General features: G+C 49.8%; 1 protein-coding gene across 3 annotated transcripts; it reads right to left on the reverse strand.

Moving 5' to 3' along the window:
• Positions 1-1,160: 1,160 nt before the first annotated feature.
• YTHDF2 (YTH N6-methyladenosine RNA binding protein F2) lies at positions 1,161-24,394 on the reverse strand. Of its 3 annotated transcripts, XR_008469756.1 has the most exons (6): positions 24,091-24,394; positions 23,805-23,829; positions 23,336-23,415; positions 17,458-19,044; positions 16,548-16,863; positions 1,161-2,242 (listed from the first exon to the last, which is right to left on the reverse strand). XR_008469756.1 is itself a non-coding variant. In XM_054223690.1 (5 exons), the coding sequence occupies exons 1-5, from the start codon at positions 24,115-24,117 to the stop codon at positions 2,219-2,221; spliced, it is 1,743 nt and encodes a 580-aa protein (XP_054079665.1). In that variant the 5' UTR covers positions 24,118-24,392; the 3' UTR covers positions 1,161-2,218. The 3 variants fall into 3 exon arrangements, 1 of the variants encoding a protein (XP_054079665.1); XM_054223690.1 differs by lacking the exon at positions 16,548-16,863 and having other exon boundaries at positions 24,091-24,392; XR_008469757.1 differs by lacking the exons at positions 23,336-23,415; positions 23,805-23,829; positions 24,091-24,394 and adding an exon at positions 19,739-19,828.
• Positions 24,395-24,748: the final 354 nt, after the last annotated feature.

The following is a 24,748-nucleotide window of genomic DNA, read 5'->3' on the forward strand; positions in this document are numbered from 1 at the left end:
CGACCAACACGAAACGGAGCAGGCGAACACCCCGCCAGGCACGGCAGGAACGGCCTCTCCCCGCCTGGCTCTGGGTGTCACAGCTGAGGGTCTCTCCAAAGACAAAATTTCCGCCCCTTATTTCACCCAGCTTCACAAACGACGCAGGTTTTACGCTCCCTCTGAAAACGCACGAGGACACCAGCGAAGAATTTGGGTTTTGGGAGGCAAACGGAGAGGCCAAGGCCATCAAAGAATTTAAAAGGATAGAAATTCTTCCGGAGAAAACAAGTAAAATACCCCAATAAAATGTAAAAGGCCGCAGAGGTGCTTTTGGACACCCGCAGAAACATCAGCCCAACCCCCTGAGGAAGCAGCTGGGGTCCTCACCCGACACAGACCGGGCTATTTGGAGCTGGGTTTTGTCTGTTGGCTTTTCGGAAGGAAGAATTATTAAAAATAATAAATCAAGCGCCCTTTTCAGTGAGCGAGTACAGGGGGTGTGAGTATTCGCCGTCCCGCGCGGTGCGGGAACAGGGCGATGGGAAAGCGAGGTTTCACCAGGCCGATTTTCCGCCCGAGGTGAGAACATCCCATTCCAGGTGTTTCCCTACTGTGATTTGATAACGGAGAAATTTTCAATATTTTCCTTGACAACGACCCAGGAATTATTCACAATTAACGCACCGTCGCCGGCTCAGCCAGATTTCTTTGTGGCTCTTATTCCCTCCGAACCGCCAAAACAAGAAAAACCTGGATTTTTTTAATTTCTTGACCTCGAGCAGTTTTCCCTGGGGAGATCATTTGGAATGCGAGAGGGTGCCTGTGTTCTGGAAAGAGCCGGATAATCCCTAATTTACCCAGGAAATGGGAACAAACCCTGAAGATCGAGGCCGGGCGGGCGCTGCACCTCTGGCCCTGGGGACAGCCCACGCCACGGGGCATCTTCCCACCTCAAGGAGCAAAAACACCACCAAAATGCTGGGAATAAGCCCCGGTCCCGCACTAGGACTGACCTCAGGATGTCCGGAGACGGGTCACAGCACCCTGCTGGAAACCCAAGGAGAAACGGCCTTTTTGGTCATTATTTTGAGGTATTAATAGAGCAGGGGAGGCCCGAATTGTTGTGCAAACACGGTGCGTGTCCTCGCTACAAGGGAAAAGGGAGCGGCAGACACCAGTGATGCTCAACAGGATCTCACGTTTATTATTGAGAAGTGATTAATGGTGAAAAGAAAGGCAACGCCCATTCCTCATTGGCTTAACAAGAAACTGAAGAAACATATTCACTACACATTTTACAAGATTTCTTCCCCCCCCCCGCCCCCCTCCCCCGTTTGTTTTCGTCCAAAATTCATTTTCCTGTAAACAAAACCAGTTTTTACCACTGTTCTCAGCTTTCCAAAAAAAAAATTAAAAAAAAATAAAAATCAAGTTAATCCAGAACTTAATCTGTAAATCCGTATAATGCACGAGAACGGAACATTTCTTAGGACTCCTAGTACTTGACTTTTGAGTAACGAAGGGTCAGAGAAAAATGAACCACCTTTAAGACACAACCTCGTGGACAAGTTCTGTTCAATTCTTCTTAGGCCAAAACCCCAACTTCCTCGTAGAATTCCTCCTCTTCCAGGCCAGGGCGGCGAGGGGTGGGGTGGGGGGGGGGAAGAAAAAAAAACCCAAACCAGTTACTCCACTTTCCTGGGTGGATGTTACAACTCGGTGTTCCAAGTGCAAATGTCAAAACCAGGGGAAGGAGGCGCGAGGGGGTGGAAGGAAGGGAAGCGGCGGGGGTTTAAAAATTAAGAGGGGGCGGGGGGGGGGGGGGGGGAGAAAAAAATAAAATATAAAGGCATATGCCACTTACGGACTTTAAAATCCGAAAAAAAAACCATAGTAAAAAGACAAAAAACAAAGCGTATGCTCTGAAATCACAACCAAAGCCAAAAGAAAGGGGACAGTTTTTACCTATACTCTACCTAGAAGGGATTTTTTTTTTTGTTGGTTTTTCTTTTTTTTTTTTTAAGTCCTATGTCTTGTGAAATTCCAATACTTTTTTCTTTTTTTCCTTTCAAACTGCAAGTTTGTAAGAGTCTTTTTGAAGTCAATGAAATTAAGAAAAAAAAAAAAAAAAGTCCTAATTCTCTCCGGGATATTTTTGCTCTTCTTTTCTCTCTCTCTCTCTGAAAGATAGCTGGGATGCAATCTCTGCTGCAGTCTCTGAGGGAGGAATGGCCTTTTACTTGACACGGCCTTGGCGTTCCTGCAGGAGGAGGAAAAGAAGACGTTAGCTGAGAGCAGGTTTATTTCAGCGCTTTCAGACATCAGCATTTCGACGCGTGGATCTGCGATGGGAGGCCTGTCGCACGCGAGCAACGTCCGAGGAAGAGTTATTGGTGTTTGCAGAGGAGGTACCGCAGCTGCGCAGGGGTAACGTGCTGATTTATCGCGCTGCTTGGGTCTACGGGGTAATCGCATTTCCCCTTTTCAAGGGTTTCCGATACCGCAGCTCCGCTCCCCTTCCTCTCTCCATCCTTCAGCGGAATTACAGGCTCTCCCCAGGACGGACACGGCCAGGTTGCTCCAAGCCAGAGGTTTAATGCATAAAGAGGAACAGGGGGGAAAAAAAACCCAAACGACCAACCACAAAACAACCACCAAAAAGGACAAACGGAAGAAGAACTGGTGAAAAAAAGTGAGTCTAGGTCAGTGGGGAAGTTTGAGACCCCACCTGGAGTCCTCGGCACAGGAAGGACATGGAGCTGTTGGAGCGGGGCCAGAGGAGGCCACGAAGATGATCCGAAGGCTGGATCCAGCCCCTCTGCTGTGAGGACAGGCTGGGAGAGCTGGGGGGGTTCAGCCTGGAGAAGAGAAGGCTCCGGGGAGACCTTCCAGCCCCTTCCAGGACCCGAAGGGGGCCTACAGGAAAGCTGGGGAGGGACTCTGGGATCAGGGAGTGTTACGACAGGACACGGGGTAACAGCTTCAAACTGAAAGAGCAGAGATTTAGATGAGAGCTGAGGCAGAAATTCTTGGCTGTGAGGGCGGTGAGCCCCTGGCCCAGGTTGCCCAGAGAAGCTGTGGCTGCCCCATCCCTGGAGGGGTTCAAGGCCAGGTTGGCCGGGGCTTGGAGCAACCTGGGCTGGTGGGAGGTGTCCCTGCCCGGGGCAGGGGGGTTGGAACTAGATGACCTTTAAGGTCCCTTCCAACCTGAACCATTCTGTGATTCTGTGAGTAGGGGTGACAAAGCTCCTCACATCGGGACACGGACCTGCAGCACCCACAAGACACCTCAGACATCGACAGGCTGGAGAGCAGCAAAGCAGAGCTCCGGGCTGGAGGAGACTCAGGCAGCTTTGGGAACGGGGCTGGGGAGTGCTGCAGGGAGCAGGCAGAGCCCCCGCACTGGGGAGAAGGAAGGGGAAGCAGGGAATGACGCCAGGGCCCAGTTCTGCCTGCAGGCAGCTGCTGCCGGAGCAGGGCAGCCCGGCTCCCCGGGCACCGCGGGTTTTGTACAGACCCTGGGGCCTCACCTGAGCTCCCATGAGGGCCTCCAAGCAGCCTGCAGCTCCAACCCAGGCAGTACCGACGCCTGCCTCGCTCTGCAGGGACTGAAACAGCCCCCAGCTACCAGCAGAACACCTCGCTGATAACTCTGAAACCTACTGATGGCAACCACCAGGTTCACAGGCCTCCCCCAGGGTCGATGCCACAGGGTTTTCCCACTGACTGCTGCTACCACCCCCTCAGTATTCATCCCTGTCTCTCCTCCAGCTCTGAAGGAACACACTGTCTGGAGAAACACTTGCACCAAGCTGAACAGGCAGCGCGGCACCAAATACACCCAGGCATCAAGGGCTACTAAACCCTCTCCTATGCCGAGCCCCACATGCCACTGTCTCTTCTCTGTTAAACCCCAACAAAACCCAGCAGCTTTGCACAGAAGCTGGTCTAGACTATCCCAAAGGGTTAAGAGATGTCGCCCAGCCCGCCTTCAAACTGCCATTTCCAGATCATATGACACCACCTCAAAAATAAAACCTGTCAACAGCTAAAGGGCTCTTGGCCGATGCTCCTCCCTGCCCTCTTAACTGCGTCTTCAGCAAGCACAGGCAAGTCCCTGCAGTCCTGTGTGCGAAGGGCACCACGGCGTTTTGGCTCCGGCTCCCACACGAGCGAGTTAATCACCACCTGAGCCAGGCCTGAGAGATGTCGCCAAGTCCATCCCACCTCCACACCTGCAGAAGGTGCCTGCTGGCAGAGCAAGACTGCATGGGTTCTCCCTTCTGTTAACGTTATGTCACTTAGGAAGGACACTGTTAGGGCTCTGACAACCTGAAATCTGGTTGTTTCAGCTCGGGATGTCCCTGCGAGGCTGTGGCCCCCGAGGTCGGGGCAGTGGCAGAGCTGCCCCACGTTAACTCGGCCATCAGAGGCACCTTCCCTTCCGTCTCAGCAACTCACTGGCAGGGGGAGCACACCCCCTCTGCCAGAAGCATGCAGGTTGCTCAAAGAAACTCTGCCACAGTGCTCAATCCAGGGAGGGCTTGTCTCCGAAAAGCTTCGATCCCAGCCTAACAGCACGTATCGCCATCTAGTCTTAGAAACCTTCCCAAAAAGAGAGGCCTTGCATCCAGCTCCAAACAACGCCCCAGGCTTTGGCAGCCCCTCAGCCACATGCAGAAGGTGACCCAAGGAGCCTTCAGCTCCAGCTCCTCTGCACGAGCTGGATGGCAAAGCATATCATGCACAGATTGCCTTCCGGGGAGAGGGATTAGACGGAGGCACACGTTCTCTTCAAGAATATTTGCCCCACATAAGTCGACTTAATTCTCCTCTTCTCCGGTCAGTCTGCCCAAATCTGTTGCAGGTGGTATTCGTTGCTAAAAACCAGCATTGCACAACAGCAAAAAACCACCTACCGCGCTGGGAAGCAAAGCCTGTCCTGAACGTGAAGTAAAACAAGTGCTGCAGGGAAAGCCACAAATCTAAAAAAGAAGGTGCCAAGCCCTGTTCCTTCGCTGCTGCCTGGCTCGACAGCCGGCACATTACATTAAACAAGGACAGATGGCAACGTGACACATTCCTTCAGGAAGAAGCCGCAACTGCCTGAGCTAATGCCTCTGTCTTCCTAAATGTAGACATGGGATAAGCCGACTGCCAGGTTCAATCGCCCCCCTCGCCATCAGCAGCCAGGGCCAGCGTCCCGGGCCGGCTGCAGACGGTGGCTGAGGGTCCTGCCGAGCACATTGCCCCGTTAGCTGGCCAGGTGGACCCCGATTAGTCACTTCTCCCTGCTGCGATGGTGAAGCAGCTCCCAAGGACACTATATGGTTAACACACGGAGCAGGAACAGCCTTGGTGCAAAAGTGACACACCACCCCCCCACCACCCCGATAAAATCCCAGTGTCCCAGAACAGAAGGCATCACCCTCAAAAGCGAGGCCAGAGCAGATGTCCCTAAGCCAGAGAGGAGTCCAGAGACATGCCTGAAGCGCACATCTTAATTTCAGGGTGGATAATAGCCCAATTTTTCTCAACACAGTCTTCTGTTTAAAACCTCCTGCTGTTCAACCTCAAAATACCAGCGCAGAATGACCCGCTCCCCTCCATCAGTGCTGCAAACAGTATCCTAAGGAGCTCACCGCACAGAAATGCGGTGTGACGTCTACCCAACCCTGCTGCGGGTTCTCGAGGGGTTGACTTCGACACCTACCTCAGGCTGCCCTGTCCTGCCCTGTCCGAACAGCGGGGCTTTAACCACAGGCAAGCCTATTCGCCCACCAGGAGACACCAGCCAAGAGTTCGATGGCAGGGAAGGAACAGCTCTCTGCTCGTTTCAATATTTCTTTTCTTGCTCTTCTCTAGTAGATTCACAGCTGCTCTCTTCCGTCTCCTCCTGGGGAAAGGGGTCAGCCAGGGCCTGAAGGATTTTTACACCATCTACTCTGCCAGCCCAACTGCAGCACCTCCCATGCACACATCTTGGTCCTCGGGGTGTTGTGGACTTACAAGCGAGCACCCAAATCATAGCAAAACAGCAAACAGATCTACCAGAAGACACAGCAAAGGTCAGCAGTGTTGCAAACGTTCATCCTTCCTGGCTCATCTGCCTCCAAAATCACGGGCTGTGGGATGGTGTAACCCACAACGCGCCAGCTATGGGACAGCCCAGAAGGCAGAGCAGCATCTGCAAGCACATAGTCCCTGGAGGGTAAAGTGATTCCATCAGAAACGGTTTCATTCTCTTTGTCTGCACTTCAGAGAACGGTTTGGGTTGGAAGGGACCTTAAAGATCACCCAGTTCCAACCCCCCCTCCCATGGCCAGGGACACCTCCCACCAGCCCAGGTTGCTCCAAGCCCTGGCCAACCTGGCCTTGAACCCCTCCAGGGATGGGGCAGCCACAGCTTCTCTGGGCAACCTGGGCCAGGGGCTCACCGCCCTCACAGCAAAGAATTTCTTCCCAAGATCTCATCTAAATCTCTGTTCTTTCAGTTTAAAGCCATTCCCCCTCGTCCCATGGCTCCCCTCCCTGATCCAGAGTCCCTCCCCAGCTTTCCTGTAGCCCCTTTAAGGACTGGAAGGGGCTCCGAGGTCTCCCCGGAGCCTTCTCTTCTCCAGGCTGAACCCCCCCAGCTCTCTCAGCCTGTCCTCCCAGCAGAGGGGCTCCAGCTCTGAGCATCTTCATGGCCTTCTCTGAAACCGTTCCAACAGGTCCACGTCCTCCTGACTTTCGTTAGACCTGGGCCATGTGTTATTGATCCATGTGGGAGAAGCATGAAAAGGCCACCAGCTCAGACTCTCCTCTCCACCTATCAAACCCCTCGGCAACCGGAGGGGCAGGAGCAAGGCAGCACCGAAATGGCTTTAGTGCAAAGCAATATGCCGATGACTAGAAAGACACATGCCATCGCTCAAATCAAGTGCTGGCACCCACCAGTTCACCGCGAGCACACTTCTGGGCTGGTGGTGTTTAGAAGCACCAAGCTCAGACAAGGCAAGCATGTGTAAATAGGAGCCCTCTGTAATCATTCCGCTTAAGCCACTTCACTCATGTCACCGCCGTCCCCAGGGAGCTGCAGCAATGTCACAAGCCAGGTCCCGATAATAACAACCGAACTGAACGAGCTGGTGGAGAAGGCTGATGAGAGATTACGTTATCTAGTCACACTGGGGAGCCAAGAACAACAAAAGGCTCAAAAGTTTGTACGAGAAATGATGACAGTAGGTGATAACGTTGCGCATTTGTTCAGAGGCTCTTACATCAATTAACAGCAAACGTTCAACCTCAATAGCTCTCCAGCAAGGGTAAGGATATTGTTGCCACACTACAGATGGGGCAACAGAAGACTATAATCAAAGGGAGGGTCTGGAGAAGAACCAAGAGCATGGTCCCAGCTGTGCAGCATACAAACCATGGTTTATTTGGACCCGTCTGACCTGGAGCACGGTGTAGCGGCCTAAAGACATCAGCCAAGCCAAGAAGCAATCTCAGTTTCAAACTGAGGTGGTCCTACAAGCAAAAGGCATCACTCTCCCAGTACCTGCCCACTCAGGGAGCGCAGGAGATCACTTCATTAGAGTATGGTCTGTGCTAACAGCATCATTCCCCAAAGGGCCAAGACACCCAGCAATCAAATACTGGCCTTAAGACACACACATGCAACTCCCGCTTGTCAGACACCTTGCCCAACAGCCCGACTCGTCCCACGATGCCTGCTGCAACCACGCGGCATTTTGCTGTTTGAATTCTCCTCCCAAAGCCGCTGCCTGTTGTGCGCTGGATGCAATCCTAGCAAACAGTGTGGGAGGATTTCCACGTGTCCCTGTCTCCAAGGCAAACATCTGACTTGCCTTAGAAACCAGGAGTTATGGCAGCCCGTTACCACCGATGTGCCCAGCACGGCCGTCATGGCAGGATCAGCTCAAGGCACAAGTGATGGACGATGCATCTTTTTCTTCTTATCCTCGTCTGCTCCACAAACAGCTTCAAGTCCTAACTGATTTACAAACCAAACATGAGGGTTTTCCTGTTGTCAGCGTCCAAAAAGCCACCAGAGTGACAGAAAAGTTACGTCCTAGTCTGCCTCACCTAGGAAAGGGGGTAAAAAATCAGATAGCGACCTGGTTGTAGTCAGACATCTTCATCCCACCTCCCATTCACGTAACAGAGCTCACCACCAAGAACGAAGACTGGAGATACGCAAATAAAAGTGATTCTTTGTCACAGCAGGAAAGACCTTTTGTTTTACAGATCAAAATCTAACGGAGCAAACCCCAATATCCACGCAACCCCAAAGGGGGCAAACTCACACCCCTGAAAAAAGCACGAACGAAGCAGGGACACAACTGTGCCTGCTCAGTCCCTGCAATTCCGACTTCGTCCCCAAAAGCGCAGAAGGCAGTACCAGTCCCCTGCCACCACACTGAGCACACGTGGCCGGGCAGTTGGGAAGTTCTGGTTTCCTCTTGAAACCCGAGCGCACCGCGGCAGCACTGCTCCATGCCGGTCACCTCACCGCTTAGTCAGAAGGATATGAAATCATGGAGAATGAATAAAAACCAGCAAGATGTAATTCTTCACGCACAGCCGTAACCCAAAACTTGCTTTAATGTCAGGAAACATAAACCCCACAGTGGCCACGCACATGAGATGTTGAATTTCCATGTCAGAGCAACTAGCCAGGGGTAAGAAGGACACGAAGAGTGCCAGGATTTCCCCCTGCAGTGGGTTTTACACACACGAGGTGGGCCCAGCTGTCAGATACCAGCAGGGACACCGCCGCGCCCTGGCATCTTTCAGGGCACCTTTAAAAACGATGCAACCAGTTGCAAAGGATGAACCTCTTCCTGCTTCTCCATCGCATTCGATTGCATGAATAAAGCAGCCCAATTCCCAGAAACGTTTATAATTACCCTTCCGTAGAGAGCTTCGTCCCACGGGGCAAAACTCGTGCAGGAAACAGTATGGCAGAAAAGCTAAGAACATACATGAGTATTTAGAGCAAAGAGCAACACGGGGCTCCCAGTGGCAACCCATGCGAGGACGACTGGGCTCCCACTAGGGACTGGAACTGGACTTGCTGGCTTTGGAGCACAAGCAAAACAACATCAGCACAAGTCCTTTCAAGTCATTAGGATGGAAAATAAAACCTTCCTTGTCTTACAGCAGGGAGTCTTTCATTCTTCCCCATCACTACGAGGGATGAGAAGTTTGCCACGTTTCTTTTTGGAGTTTGCCAACACTTCCCGTTTGGGCAGCCCGATTTCTCCACCACGGAGCAGCGCGCTTAGCTTTGACCTGTCTGTCCGCACCAAAATCCTCACAAAGCAGGGAAGAAAGTTAATAGCAGGGAGGGAAGTAATGGGAACAGTTAATCTGAAAGTTTAAGCAAACAGCATTGAATTGCTGACAGCATTTACCAGAGGCTCGCTCTGAGCATCGTGCCAGAGTTTTGACCTATCGCAGATGCAGTAAGGTGTTTATGTATTATTTCTTTTAAAACAGACTAGTGTTCCTTCTCATTTGGGTTCACACGAAATGTGTTTCATGACTTTGGGGGGGTACCTCTAATCACAGCTCACGCAATAAATATTAGCACCGGAAAATGAGTGCCACGTGACTCTCGAAAAGAACAGACGTCCACTTTAACGCTTCAAAATCGTCACTGCTGGAGAGTTAACAAAGCCTTTGCACTGTCCTCTGCCGCATCACGCACGTGTAATGCCAAGGACGGAATGATCTTGTCTGGAGAAAACCTACGGAGCTTCACTGGAATTTGTGGTTCCATATATTCATGAGAGATCTAGAAAGAGGAGTGAATAATAAAGCGACAAAGTTTACTGATGATACGAAGCTATTCGGGGTAATAAAAATAGCAGCCGACTGTGAAGAAATAGAGGACTTTGTGAGAAAAAGCAGCTGAACATTGCAGTGAATTTGGTCTGCCTGGTTTGGATAAACGACACATGGGAAAAATTACCATCCTAACTCCAAGACGACAGGCTCTGAAGTGACCATTAACAATTGGGAACAGGAGCTCAGGGTTAGGATCTACGACTCCAGGAAAACGCCGGCCATCCAGAACAGTAAACATAATGCGGAATAGAACACATCACCCTGCCTTTATACAAACCCAAGCGGCACCTCCATGCCGAGCAGCGTGTAGCTCTGCTCCTCTCCATCTCCACGGGCATGCAGAAGAACTGGAAAAGGGTCAGAGAAGAACAACAGGGATGAGCAAAGGACAGGAGGGTTTCCAACTGCAGAGCCACCGTGCTCTAGCAATCGAGCCTGGGAGAGACGACTGTAAAAGCAGAGCAGGCACAGAGAGGACATTGAAATCAACTGCTCACCTCTTCTTCCAGCACACGAATTAGGGACTATCACATAAGGCAGACTCAAAGCAAACTAAAAGGACATGTTTCTTTACACAACACATAATTAAGCTGCTGTGGGATCCTGAGGATGTTCAAGGAACACATCGAAATCTCGGAGAAGAAAAGAAATCATGAGCTATTAAAGACAGAGAGACATCCTCTGGGTCAAAGAAATTCCTGAGCTGCAAATTGTTGAAGGCAAGGAAAACCTTCAGAGACGGATAAGTATGTGCTTGCACTGTCCTTACAGGCATTTGCTCTTGACCATGTTATTGTTAGCTGCACACAGAGGATTTGACTTGGAAATAGAGAGCAAGGATGCTTGAGCAACGCCTCGCTACGTGTCCAGCAGACCGTATGCCACAAGGGATGCAATATTACGCAGACTTGCAGCCTGACCCACTGTAGGTCTTGTGTTTGAGGCTAAAATACTACCTCCATCCCAAATAAGGCACAAGAAATACTTCACACTACAAGAAAACACACACCACAATATTCTGTATTATGAAAGGACAAGAGGAGATCTATTTGCCTACTTCTGTCAACCGTGAAGAGCTGAATTCACAAGCTCAAGTAAAAGAGCCAACAGTCCCCACAGCATTTGTGTGTACCCTCATTTTATTGCCACTTGAAAGGGAACACAAAGCAGTATTCACTGCAACACAGTTTTATATTTCAACTTTCCCCCCCCCCCTTTAAATGTATCAAGATCATAGCACTCGAATCAGCTGAACCGTAAATCACGCTGGCTTGCAACAGCTAAAAAAAAAAAAAAAAAAGGCTGATGATCAGGACTTCACAATTTCTTAAAACTTTGCAGATGACGATGGGAAAGTCTCTGAAGTCATTTTGCCGGAGATGGCATCACGTTAGAAACAACGGAGCAGAGAGCAGAGCCTTCCCCACCTGTACAGATACACACAGGGAAGGAAACTAAAATAGCGTGGTTTCTTCCCCCCTCCCAAGATGAGAAACAAAAGCACAGAATTTTAGGTAGATTTTATCTAAGTCTGGTATCACATGACGAGAAAGCTCTGCAGTTAACCACAAAAAAAAAAAAAAAGCTCAGCATTGTCCTTTTAATACAAAAAGACGTTCTAATGATAGGGAAGCAGAAACGCAGTCTGCGTTTCCAAGTTCTTGCTGAAGAACAGCTTACAAAATGCAAACGCTTTATTATTAACTGCTGAAATGCACTATTACATGACTTATACACAATTAAAAAGCCTCACACTGGGCAGCTAGTCACTGGAAGGAGCCACAATCAACTCTCTATTCCAGTCATCAGCTCGGATAATGACAATCCTTGTTAACGGAGACTTCCCTGGGTAACTTCGCTACAGCAGAAGCACGGCGGCACTGTTCTAGCTGGCAGGCGCCCAGCATCCTGCACCACTAAGGAACTGGTTTATTAACTCACAAGCGGTAAGACAGTACAATTACTACCAGGTACAAACAAGAACATCCAGGAAAAGGAGAGAGCTCAAATAATTGCGGCGAAAACGATCGCACAGTACAGAACGAGAGGCTTCCTTAACAAATACCTGCAAAGTGTTACGTGACGGGAGACAGAAAAGAAGAAAGCAACTTCTTTCAGACAAAAAGCTGTTGCAGAATTACATTTTCATTAAGAACAAGCGAGGAACGTTGTGCGTGAAGCTATTCTTGCTGCTTTGCACATACACAAGGCTCATGTATCGATGTACTTCAACAGTTTTCTTGGGATTCTAATCAGCTTTCAGCAGTGTCTTGTGACCCACTGCACTCCTGCACCAGGCAGAAAATCCAGGGAACTGAGCAGGACCGTGCCCAGGTGCCTTCACTGAGCAAAACAGCTGGCAAATACTCATCTTCCAAGGAAAACTACTACTTCTGGAGAAGCAGCTGTTAATAAAATAACCCGAAACACAATGCCTGTGTTGGTAACTATTAACCTCGGCATCAGCAAGTTACCCAGAACACTTGGAAGTAAAAAGAAGCCACAGCTGATGCCGTCTTACACACTCCCAACCCGCCGCACCATTTCTAGGGAATTGGCCAGCCACACATATGCAATTTCAACTCAACTGCAAAAGGAGGAATAATCTTTTTTTTTTTTTCCTTAAGACATTCACTTGAAGTCATTAGTACACTCATAATGAATGCAATTAACATATTTATAAGAACAACCAGGTTCAGGGTATTCTGACTCAAACCACCCAGCTGAGACGAAGATAACCTGGATGGTGGGGTGGGCAAGAAGTGAGCTGGGAACAATTTCACAATAAACTTTCCCCACTCGAGGTCATACCTGAGAGATGCAGAACCTCCTCCACTGCGTCTGCCCCGGTGACCGGAGAGGAACGGCTCTGAATCCCATCGCCGCTCCTCGAGAAACAATTTTAAACAGCGCATCTCAGCAGCTCCTCGAATCAACTTCAACAAGTCCACTCTAAACACGGTATTTCATAACCTTTTATTATAATATTAATATATTAAAATATTATTTTAAAGACTGGTAACAAGATATTAAGAGGCAGGGCTACGGGGCAAGCGTAACTTGCTCTTCCACCACTCAACTTCCACTTTACTTGCAGTGAAATGGCTCCCAGCTGCTCCCGTTTTAGGGCTGAGGAAACAAACTCCTCTGTCTTACAGCAGAAAACACCAATGACAGCACCAGCCACAACTAAGCCTTCCCCTCCAGTTTTTTTCCTGCCTTTAAACAACACTAGAACACAACCAAAAATACTTGAGAACGCTGTTAAGGACTTTGTAGGGCTGGCTTAAAAATAGCATAAGCACAAAGCACTCCTTATGTCAAACAGCCAGCACCAAACTACTAGAAAAAGCAGTACGGGTTCTGTTTCCTCTATTACTGGGCAAACGTACGAGCACGGGCACAGATGTACGGGATTTAAAAGGCCTGGGAATAAACCGAGAGAAACCCTGTGCGTTGCCGAACAGCGGAGGGTATTCGCAGCAAGGAAACTCTCTGTCCTAGTGCATCAATCAACTCACTTCACTGCGGCCAGGATTTGGAGCAGAAAAAGCAAATGGCCTTGGGATCACGGGATGGAAGGGACCGTGCGAGTGCAAGCAGCCTTCCTTTGCTGTCCCAGGGAACAGGAGGCTTTGCCTGGATATGCAACATCCAGGAATCGAATCTCGTAGTCGGAAGCGCTGTCCTGGAGGGTACGCTAAAGCCAAAGCAAACGCAGCGCTAGCCAGGACCACCGTTAACCACGGGAGAAAGAAGTGCTAGCCCAACGTATAGGAAATACGTTCTCTCCTCCCCACCGAGATTCCTACAACTCTCTTCCTACAACTTAGGAAGAAAGAGAACTTTGCAAAATACATCAGAAAGCATTATTTTTTTTTTTTTTTTTTTTTTTTTTTTTTTTTTTTTACAGGGACCGTGAAACAGTCTGCCAGTTTCAAAATAGGCTCATATAACGCCACTTAGCTGTCCCTTAAATCATATCTTTAAGGGGGGCACTGACACTTGCCACTATTAATACTCCTTTAACCAGCAGATGGTGTCAGCTGAGACACAAAGCAGCACGTTTCCGGAAATAATAGCCCCAATCTGGCGAATCACACCTATCTGTTCCCAGGGTGGTATTCCTCAGCACGAAAAAAAAAAAACAAACCCACAAAAACCCACCCCATCCTGCACAGCTCATCCTGACTCAATGCCCACCAAAGTCCCAGCACAAAGCGCCTCTCATTAACTGCGGACCTGACAACTGAGCACTCAAGGGACACGACAGGACTGCGTTTTTATGGGATATCCTTCCTAAAATCCCTGGGGACCTTCAAGGAACCAAGTACCCCAAACCCTGGGCAAGGCAATGGGAGAAAGAACCAAAATAAACTTCTCAAAGTTGACATTCACTGCTTTTCCAGAAAACACAAGCTCTTAACCTTTCACATGCCAAGCAGATCACAAAATCTTTACACGGAGGTCACTGCAACACTCCTAGAAATGTGAGCATATTACTACGGGCTAGGGATTTTTGTCGTCGTTGTTGGGATTTTTTTTAAAACAAAGATAAAACAGTCCTTACAGGGAAGAAGTTGGTGACATGCTCTGCCACAAAGGCAGCTGTTACAGGTTTCAAGAAGTCCTAAACTGCTCCAGGTAGGGTTGCACTGGGAGTCAGCTTCATCGTTTTGGGTCAGGAGAACATCCAAACCTTTTAAAAAACTGGATTAGTAGAGCAAAGCAAGACGCTCCACGGAAATTGAGATTGGTCTCTGAGGACAAGGTGGGCACAGGTGATTGAAAAGGACAAGCAAGAGCATGATTTCAGCGTTTTCAACACAGAACCATTTACCTCCCTTCACCGGCCAACAGGAATAGCATGAACACGAAGCAAAGCATTTTTCATATCATTTCTGGGAACTATATTAGGCAATTCTGAAGAAGTGATGTTAACAGCGAGAAGTATAAAAGAATATTCAAGTGTTCCCAGACTTTCACAAGAGCTCGTCCATCTGCTCGGGTAGCCAGCAGGAATCAAACTGCAAATCAGACAAAGGTTTAGGCGAGTTGAAGCCAAGTGAAACAATTGCAGCTTGCTCAAAGTTCAAAACAAGCCAAACCTTGAGATATTTAAGCTTCAAGGAACAGGAATGCAGAATATTAACATATCACCGCCATCCAAAGACGGGTGGCAGAGACAAAGAGCTGGTAGCAGTGGGATTTCCCCGACACAAAAGCAGCTTGACAGACCGCAGGCAGGGAGCTGCACCACCGGCTGCTGCCAGAGCAGTTTTTTTTAACTTTCCAGTGCCTTAACTCTGGTTTCCGATTTATTTTTTTTCTCCAGGTGATGGACTACCTGAGATGCTTCAAGGCAGACATAGCATGGCTTGGGCCAGGGTAACCATCAGCATTCACTCCAGAAAAAAACAAAAAACAACCAACCAACCCACCCTCCTTGAACAAAAACGACTGCTTCTCAATGAAACCATGAAAGAGCAGTTAGAGAAACCTCAACCATCTTCAAGGCTGCGTCAGCGAGCAATCGAGGAGGTCAAACTGTGCTGAAAGAAAGACCAAGTCACTTCCTCCGTGCCGGATGTCGCAGGGCAGGGGCCCTGAGCATGCAACAAAGAGTGAGTCAATGGTAAAAAGCAAACACCAACTGTATATCCGCAAGGCTCCCTTCCTTGCCGATGAATTCCAGAGACATATGACTAAGTTCCCTTTCAAAGAATAAACGTTTTCCTAATCAACCACTTCTGCACTGGGGTGCCGCGCTGAACCGACTGGAACATCGTTTCGAAGGGAGGCGCTGGCGCTCTGAACACCCCCCAGCTGCCGGCTCTGCTCCTGACCCTCGTACGCCAGCACCTCCCAAAGACATCGCAGAAAGCAGGGGAGGAGACTTCAAAACGCAATTGGAAAGGTGAGTGAAGATGGTTTATAGTTTTAAGGAAACCGCTCAGCCACATTTTTAATACCGATTTTCAGACATGACAAACAACTTGCACGCACCGCAGCCTTCCAGCAGAAGAGACCATCGGTCTGTCCACTTTTTCCCCAGCCTTCCCCACTCTCTCACTCTTCCTGCCGCTCGCCACCTGCTTACATTTACCCAGAATTAACTCTTCTCATCCATCTAACCCCCACCTGCCCGCCGGCAACATTTCCCCCTCTCCCTGCATTCTCCCACTGTGCCGAGGTCTGTCCCTCACCCACTGTTGCTCCCTAAAGTCACATCTGGGGCATAGAAGAAGTCCCGAGACATCCCGCACAGAGTAGATTTCTGATTGCATTCAAAACCTCAGTCAGTAAAAGAGAAATCACCACTTGAGTACAGGCTGGATACCAAGAGGAACAATTTTAGGATGTGAAGTCAAGCGAAACATTCAGGTTCTCACAAAAATCAAGTTTACACCTCCACACCTTGCAGCGTATTCCTCCCTTACAGATTTCCTTCCAGCACCGTAAGTGCTAGGCTATCAGTTGCAAAACACGACCACCTTTGTGTATGGGTGATGCTATTTATACAGACAACGCTCTAAGTAAAATATATTTAAAAAAAAAAAATTTAAAACTGCATTCAGCTGCAGTTGCAGCTCCCAATTCAGTCCTTCGACTGTTGGGTGGAAAATTCCCCATCGCTGAAACTAAAGAGACCATCAGAAAACTTGGCAAACTACCGGAAAGCTGTGCTAACACTAATTTGTAATTACCATTTTGATCAAACACAAGCAAGACCCCTATTGCGGGGAAGGTCGGCCACAGGTGACTTCAACACAGCTGTACCCAAGCAAGATACGAGGCCCACTGGTCACTGAATTTTGGACAGAATTTTCCATTAGCGATCCTCCCGTTAACGAGTCAACGATGACAGCAGGCTTTGAGCGTGGCTCACGTGCCAGGCTGCCGGGCAGTGCCCACGCAGGCGACAGCCCACCGGCTTCAAATACAGCCGAGCTCGCTGCCAAGGGGAACAGAACAACCCGCTCCGCGTCCACCAGAGAGAGGACAAGTAGTCACGGACTGAAACTGCAGCGGGGGAGATTGAGGTTGGGCATTAGACAAAGCCTTCTAACAGGAAGGATAATTAAGCGTAGGAATAGATTGCCTGGGGAGGGACAGGAACTGCCATTCCTGAAGGTTTTACAAGCGGTGGGAAACATCTGTCACGCTGACCCCACTTTGAGCAGGGGGTGGATTAGGCGGCCCTTCAAAGACCGGGCTCTGTTTTCTAACAACTCCCCAAACCCCCCGTCGATCTCTTCCCTACTTTAAACTGTCCCGACCCACGAACGGACAATAGCACAGAAATAAATTTTGTGTAGAATACAGCACTGGGGAAAGGCTGAGATTTAGAGCAACCAAAGAGCAGTCGATGGCAGGCAGGGGCTGGGCAAACCTCCTCCCACCGCTCTGCTGGGGTGCTGGCACCCATTTCCACCCCAAACAGGGGCTGCCATTCGGGTGGCGGGTTCCACGTGCAAGCTAGCCAAAACGCAGACTGATGCCCACCAAGCTTGCTCACAAGCCCACGCTTTCGGACCCTGGATTTACTCCAACGCAATGCAGTCCTCCTCCATCTCCTGCCCCACAGGACTCCACCAAGACAGACAAACAAGTTACCTTTTTAACATTTTCCTCCTCCTCTTGGCGTTTCTCATAGTGTGAGAAGTCATCAAAGATGGAGGTGGTGTGCTTGTAGGTGGCAATGATTTTCAACACCTGCTTAGCCTTTTCCAGAGGCACCTCCTGAGTGTCCCTGGAGTTGGTCACTGGTTTATTCTCGTTGTTCTCTAGGCGGATGTGCCGCAGCTGGCTGTTGGGAACGTCCTTCACAAAAATCCACCTGACATCAAAACGTCCCTTCCACTTGTCCTGGGACCACACCCCTGCACACGTGTTATAGTCCACAGCAGATTTCATTTCTGCTACTCCGCAGAAGTGACCACTACCGTTGACACTGAACAGTAAGTAAACGGGGCCCTTCCCGTTCATGGAGCGATAGGCGGCATCCAGTCTCTTGTTGCCGTGCTCTGTACTGCACCAGATGTTATATTTAATGGAACGGTGGATATCGTCCTCAGAGTAACTCTTAATGATGAAAACCCGGCCATGTTTTGGGTTCCAGTCAAAATCCTTGGGGTTGTAGTTGTTGATGGATCTCAACTTCTCCAAGACCGGGTGCGGCTCCGAAGGAGCAGAACCAGAACTGGCCTGAGACTGTCCCACTCCGTTACCGTCCACTCCGTTTTGACCGAACCCGTTGCCTCGATTACGAGGGGCAACCCAGCGGGTGGGCTGAGCCGCCTGCTGCGGCACAGGCAGCTGGGCCGGCTGCGGCGGCGGCGGGGGCAGCGGCTGGGGCTGCTGCCCGCTTGAAGCCTGTGCCACCGGTGGGCTGTTATTGATCTGCTGGCCCACGGGCTGGGGGGACACCTGGGCTGGCTGCTGACCGATATTCTGAACTAAGGCCTGCGACGGGGCTTTCGCCACCGGCCCTTTGTTATCCCAAGTTCCGATATCCATGTTGTGTTTTATCGGAGGCGGTGGAAGACTTGAACCTGCAATGCCATTCTTGGTCTTCAGCTTGGGCTGCTGCTTAGCTGGTTTGCTAGCGATGTCAGCCCAGGAGGTCGGCTTTGGAGGAGCGATAGTAGCCGGAGGCAAACTGTTAGATGCCACGATATTACTGGTAATGGATCCGCTACCGACAGCCGAACCAACGACTTTCGGGACGCTGCTTGCAACGTCTGTGCTGCCCAGCTTCAGAGCTGCCATCCCTTGGTCGATGGTGTTCATGCCAGGAGCCTTGTTCAGAGTCTCGTTAGCAAAGGCAGATTGCCCATCAATCATCGCTCCACCCAGCGAGCTAGGGGCATAGGCGTAATTGCTACTATAGCCAGAGCTTTGAGTGGATTGTCCCTGAGAACTGTTATTCCCCCAAGCCGAAAAGTCAATCCCACTTGGAAAGAAGTTAAAGCCATGCTGCCCGAGAAATGGAGTGCTGCCAAGGGCCCCTGGCTGCCCAAACATGGCGTCTGGGAGAAAGTGAGGCTCCCCGTTGCTCAGCTGTCCGTAGGAGGTTAGGTAGGGCATGGGGGGGTCACCCCCCGTAGACCAGGCAGCTTCACCTAAGGAGTAGGAGAATCCGATGGAGGGACTGTAGTAGTTTGGTAAGTAGGAATCGGACATTGCGGTGTATGCATTATTCTGAAAAGAAAAAAAACAACCAAAAAATAAGCACTGAATAGTTAGAACACGCTGAACAAATTTCAAGGGACCAGGAATAAAAGCCATCTTAGACTTCCCGTGCTCCACCCTTCCCTACCTTAGGGCTGGGCAGATAAACAGGCCCAGCCTTGAACACCTCCTTTGTTAGAAGTGCTCTAAAAACTGTTTCATTGCCAGAAAGATTAAACACAAAGGCTTTAGCAAGCTTCCCATGCTCAGACGGGAGCACACTGCGCTCCTGATGCATGGTGTGGGACTGGACACCGCACTGCCCCGGAGCTCCTGCTCTGGCCACAAAAACAGTATCTTACCCAGCATCCAAATATTACCTTCTACTTTTTGTAGCTACTTCCAAAGAGGGCTTTTCTTGCTCGGGTAACGTAGACATCTGCCTTTATTTTGCTGTTTGTTTGAGGGAATGTTTGGGGAAAGGATCAAGAGAGAAGTGGAACATGGAAGAAAAAGATCCAGTGGAAGCGCGCTGCCAAAATCACTAACTGCCTTTTGCACAAGTCCCTTCCTTAAATTTATTACCCATAAAACCAGCTTTATCACTACAATTTAAAGTTTCAGAGCTCAAAACATTCCAAGAACCTGCAAACGAACAGGGATTTAAAGTTTCATCCTCAAAACACAAACTGTTCCAGTGCTGCAGGCACATACTAAAAAATACCTGAAAATGGGGAGTAATTGATAAGGTTTCAATAGGAGCCTCTTATAACATGGTGACAGCAGCAGCACAAGAAAGCAGGCTTCAGATCCGGAGAGTTAAAAAAAAAATAAATAAAGCTGCTCCATGCCTTGGTCTCTCTTTTAAAATCCAAGTAGCCTTTAGGTTACGAAAACAAATGCCTAATTTTACAATTAGGGAACTCTCAGACATCACCAAGATTTGCTTACATGAAAAACATCTGTCATTTTGCATTCAAACTAATGGCCCCTCCGGGGAGCGGTTAAAGCCGCACTAATGGACATTATCATCCCGTAATTTGAACCTGTGCGCAGCCAGCCTCCTGCTATACAGCCGCTGACATGCCAACCCAACGCAGATGAGATGAAAAGTCAGGTTCAGTTCCAATTTAAAAGCTTGGCTTGCAGCAGGCTCTACTCCATTTTTCGTTGAATCATGTTTTCACGTGCCAAGTGCAGCTCCCGAAGGACTTCACGCCACGCTGAAATCTATGGAGGCTCTTAAGATGGCTCTGGCACGCCGCAGAAATAGCTGGTTTGCCTCTCCACCTTGCACTGAGTTAAAGGAAAGCAACAGGTTTGGGGCAAACCGGGTTAGCCGCAACTTTACAAAAACTAGCAGGAATTGTTAAACATAACATGTTCAGAGACAAGGTTTGCTGTGTTGTATAAAACACTAAAAAGCTTTCCGTGGTACTTCACGGTGTGAACGCATGAAAATTCAGAGACAACCTCTCCAGCCTTTCCGTTTTCCCAGAAAAGGGAAAATTAATAACAAAACTAGCTCTTTGTGAGGGTGCAGCTTTACTAATGGAGGCACTCAGTCCTGCAATAACAAAACTAACTCTTCTCGAGGGTGCAGCTTTACTAATTGAGGTACTCAGTCCTGCTACGAACAGTCTTTAGGGTTTAATCTGTTGAAGAGCAGGAATATTGACACCGACTAATTTGTAAGGCAAACGAAGGAACTTAAAAAAAAATATTATTTTGAACCAGCAAAGTCTCTTCAAAAGATAACCCCCTCAGTTATAAGAGTAACAATACACTCTCCTGAAAAATAGCTTTAACGGAACAGAAATATGTCGGCCCATACCTAAAACCTGAGCGCAGCAGGCAGAGCAGCCGCTTCCTCTCCGCAGGCTTCTCCCTCGAAGCACATCACTGTCAGAGGTAAACCTGTCCCCTTGTCACCTCAAAGTATTTTCTTACATGCCATCGCATGTTTAACTTCATGAGGTATTTTAACACAGCCTGTACTAAGCTGTTACCAGCAGAGTACTCACCAGCTGCACTCAGGTAGCAAGGAGGGAGCGCAGGAGTTAAGCAACAGTTGAGCAGTGCCAGCACAGAGCAGATTTAAGCCAGGCTCGCTGCTGTGCGCTACCTGAATGTCTAGAGCCACCAAAAACGCCACCTCGCTCTGCTACCCTGCACTCGCGCAACTGACACAGTTGCTGATTAGCATGCAAATAAAACTTCACCGGCTTTTAATTCTCTCCCATGACTAAGACCTTTTTGTAGAGTTATTTCCTCAAATTCACTATTCCTCTTCACCTCAGACTACAGCCACAGTTTAAGCTTTCTTATTGTTGCCGTCGAGCTTTTGGTTTTTCAAACTGTTGGAGAATCACTTGCTGTGTATCTGAGCTTTAAAATACACAGGAAGTTAACTGACTAGGCTGACAAGCTAGTAACAGTCGCACCTGAAATAGCAGCTCTTGAATGAAGAGCCACCAAACTTTACAACTCAGTTACCTCACACCCACGTGGAGAGCTCCGAAAGTTTCAGAAACCGCTCGTGTTACTCTGCGGCAGTGGGCTGCATCTGATTCATTTTTCAGAGCTGTCTCTAACTCCTTTTCCCATCTTCAGGAAACAGGTGCACGCTCTGAGACCTTTGTATTTTTGAGCCTGGCTGGTTGGCTCATCAGAAACACAGCCCCCTCTAGACTGAATCCTTGGGTTTTGTTTTCTATTCTATGATGGATGAGAGCTGACGAGCAACACGGCATGGTGAGAAACCGAGACAAAGTCGCCCTAAAGTTTCATCCAAAGTTAACATGGTGGTTTTACCTCACTCCCACTGAATTTCTAAAGCAACATGCTCTGCTCTCCCTCCCGGGGCGCGCTCCTATCACTTCCCTATTTTTAAAATGTATTTTTACCAGTGTGACACATGCAAAAACAAACTAAATTCAGAAGTTCTTCATCAAACATGCAAAAGAGGGTAAAATACCATGGTGCTTCTAGCATCATACTAACCTTTACTTACTCTCTTACTTACTCTCTTTAGGGGATTTAAATAAAACTTAACTTTGCAGGAAATAAATCCACATTCAGAAGGAAGCTGGAATTGGTGATGTTAATTTCAAGGACAGAAAAAAAACACCATTAAATGACAGCTACTAGGGAAGCAGCTAGTTTTATTCAAGACTTGAGAAAATAATCACACTCTCTTGCCCTATGCAGGTCAAATTCAGGCTTGTAACTTTTTAGGGAGCTGAATGCAGTTAATTATCTTAATGGACAGGCTGAATTATGAAGATGATGAACAGCTGAGAGGACCTTAAAGAATATTTAGCCTCGTCTCTTTAGCACAGACTACGAAAATACTTGTTGAAAACTTAACTGAGACAGAAACCTGTTCTTGTGTTCCAATAAAACATGCATCACTTATCTGAAAAAAAAGACACTGTCTAGTAAAAATTTAAAAAACACACAAAAAAAAAGAGAACAGCTTATTTGTACTGATCACAATTGGAGAGGGAAGGGAAGCCAAGAGAATGAACTAACTGCTCCAGTGCTACTACAGATGTTTATCTATAATGCTTACTTGTAACACCTAATCAGCTGAACTCCATCTGTTATGTGTCATTCTCCTACCACTCATGAAGAAAAACAAACAAAAAACAGTTAACAGTGGAGCTAATCTTAAATAGAAAGTTAAGAGGAAAAAGCATCTGGAAGTCCGAGTTTCAGGAGCTGATCACAAGCTCTCCAGCTCGAATTCTAACTGAAGTTCTCAAAAAGTCTTAACAGCCTTTATCACATGTCTGTTCTGTGGGTTTTTCTGGTGCAAAAGAGAGAAAACCCCATGACACACATTTTACTTGGCGGAGAGATAAGAACGTTGATAGTATCCTCCAAAAGCCCTCAGAGCATAACTGCACCACGTAAAGCAATTTCACAATGCAACACAGCGCATCTCCTCGTGCAGCGTAAAGGGCCAGAAACCAGCAAGGAAACAAGGTCAAAACAGTAAAACTGAAATAGCAGAAATGGTAACTTCAAGGCAGTTACGTTGAAAAAAAAAGAAAAAAAGAGCTGAACACCAACTATAGAGGAAGTCCTTACACCCTCAAAAAGTTGCTAAAACCTTTACACCTCACCCACCACAATTTCATGGCATTTGGTATTTTCTGCCTGGATAAACGCATGTATAAAATAGCATGTTAGGGTAAGAAAGCCGGCAAACATCAAAACGCAACCAGTGGAGATGGGGATGCCAAATTCGCCTTTGCTAGCGAGCAGTGGGAAGCCCCCAGGCTATTCCTGCCCCTCAGCGGGTACTCTTACTCACCGGCCGGGCCTGGGGACTCAGGTACGGTTCAAAGTCATCGTCATTTAACCCATCCTTCTGGTGCACAGATCCGTTTTGCACTGAGGAAAAGATTTCGAGCGTTAGAAAGAACCCTGCCGAAAAAGTCCAACGTTTACCAACTTCAAGTATTTAAAGACGGGCCTTACAATACAACTACAGCTCATTAGTTTAGAATAAGCCACGCTTAGCGCGGCAGAGAGCAGAAAGCCGCTTCACCACCGCACAAACGCTCTCTTAACTGCAAACTTTCCCCAGCCCCGGCAGGACGACGGGCTCCACAGCCCACGGGTGGTGTTTTTCCCCACCCCGCCCGGCAGCGTAAGGCCAGGCGGACCCGAGGCCGTGCCGGGCCGTCCTCCCCATCCCTCCCCCGCGGCCACGCTCCCCGCAGCCGCCACTTCCCCGCGGCATCCCCCCCTCCACGCCGCTCCGTTTCCCGGCCTCTCACCTTTGTTGCCTTGGCCCTTGGGTCTCTGAGGAAAGAGAGAGGGAGAGCGGTCAGTCGGGGAAGGGAAGAAGCGGGAGGCCCGGCCCGGCCTCGCCGCAGCACAATGGAGGCGCGGCCCTGAGGAGGGGAAGGCCGCGGCCGCCGCCCGCCCCGCCGCTAGGCCCCGAGCCGCGGCCTCGCCTAGCGGGCCAGGCCCCGGGCGCGGCGGATAAAAGGAAGCGGGGGGGGTTGAGGTAGAGGGGAGGGGGGGAAGGAAGGCCGGGAGCGCCGGCGGCGGGGTCCTTACCTGCTCCAGGAGGCTGCTGGCCGACATGGCTCCGCGGCGGGGGCTGCGGGCGGGGCGGGGCGGCGGCTTTGTCCGGGCGCGGCGCGGGGGCCTGGCGGACTGGGGCTGGCCGGCGGCGGATGGGGGCGACGCTCTAGCCAACCCACCCCCCTCCCCCCCCGCCCCAACTCGCCTCTCCTTTCCTCTCTCTCTCTCTCCTCTCTCTCTCCTCTTCCGGCCCCGCGTCTATGGCCCCGGCCCGCCGCCGCCTCGCGCCCACACGCGCGCGCGCGCTTCACCCGGGCGTCACGCGGCTCCACGCGCGCGCGCCCCGCGCTCCCAAGCACAATGGCGGGGGGGGGGGGGGCGGGGGGGAGGAGGAGGAAAGAGGGGGGGGAGCGCGGTGCATGCCGGGCAGGAGGAGGACCGGCGGGGTTAGCACCCCCTACCGGTGGGATGGGGGGGGTGCGGTCTTAAAGGGCCAGGAGTCCTCGCTGCCCGGGTGGGGTTTTTCGGCAAAAAGTAGCAAATCTGAGGCCCGGCTACGGGGTGTGTGTGTGTGTACCTTACAGATCACCCAGTGCCACCCCCTGCCCTGGGCAGGGACACCTCCCACCAGCCCAGGTTGCTCCAAGCCCCGTCCAACCTGGCCTTGAACCCCTCCAGGGATGGGGCAGCC

This window comes from Rissa tridactyla, chromosome 18, assembly GCF_028500815.1.
Source record: "Rissa tridactyla isolate bRisTri1 chromosome 18, bRisTri1.patW.cur.20221130, whole genome shotgun sequence".
NCBI lineage: Eukaryota > Metazoa > Chordata > Aves > Charadriiformes > Laridae > Rissa > Rissa tridactyla.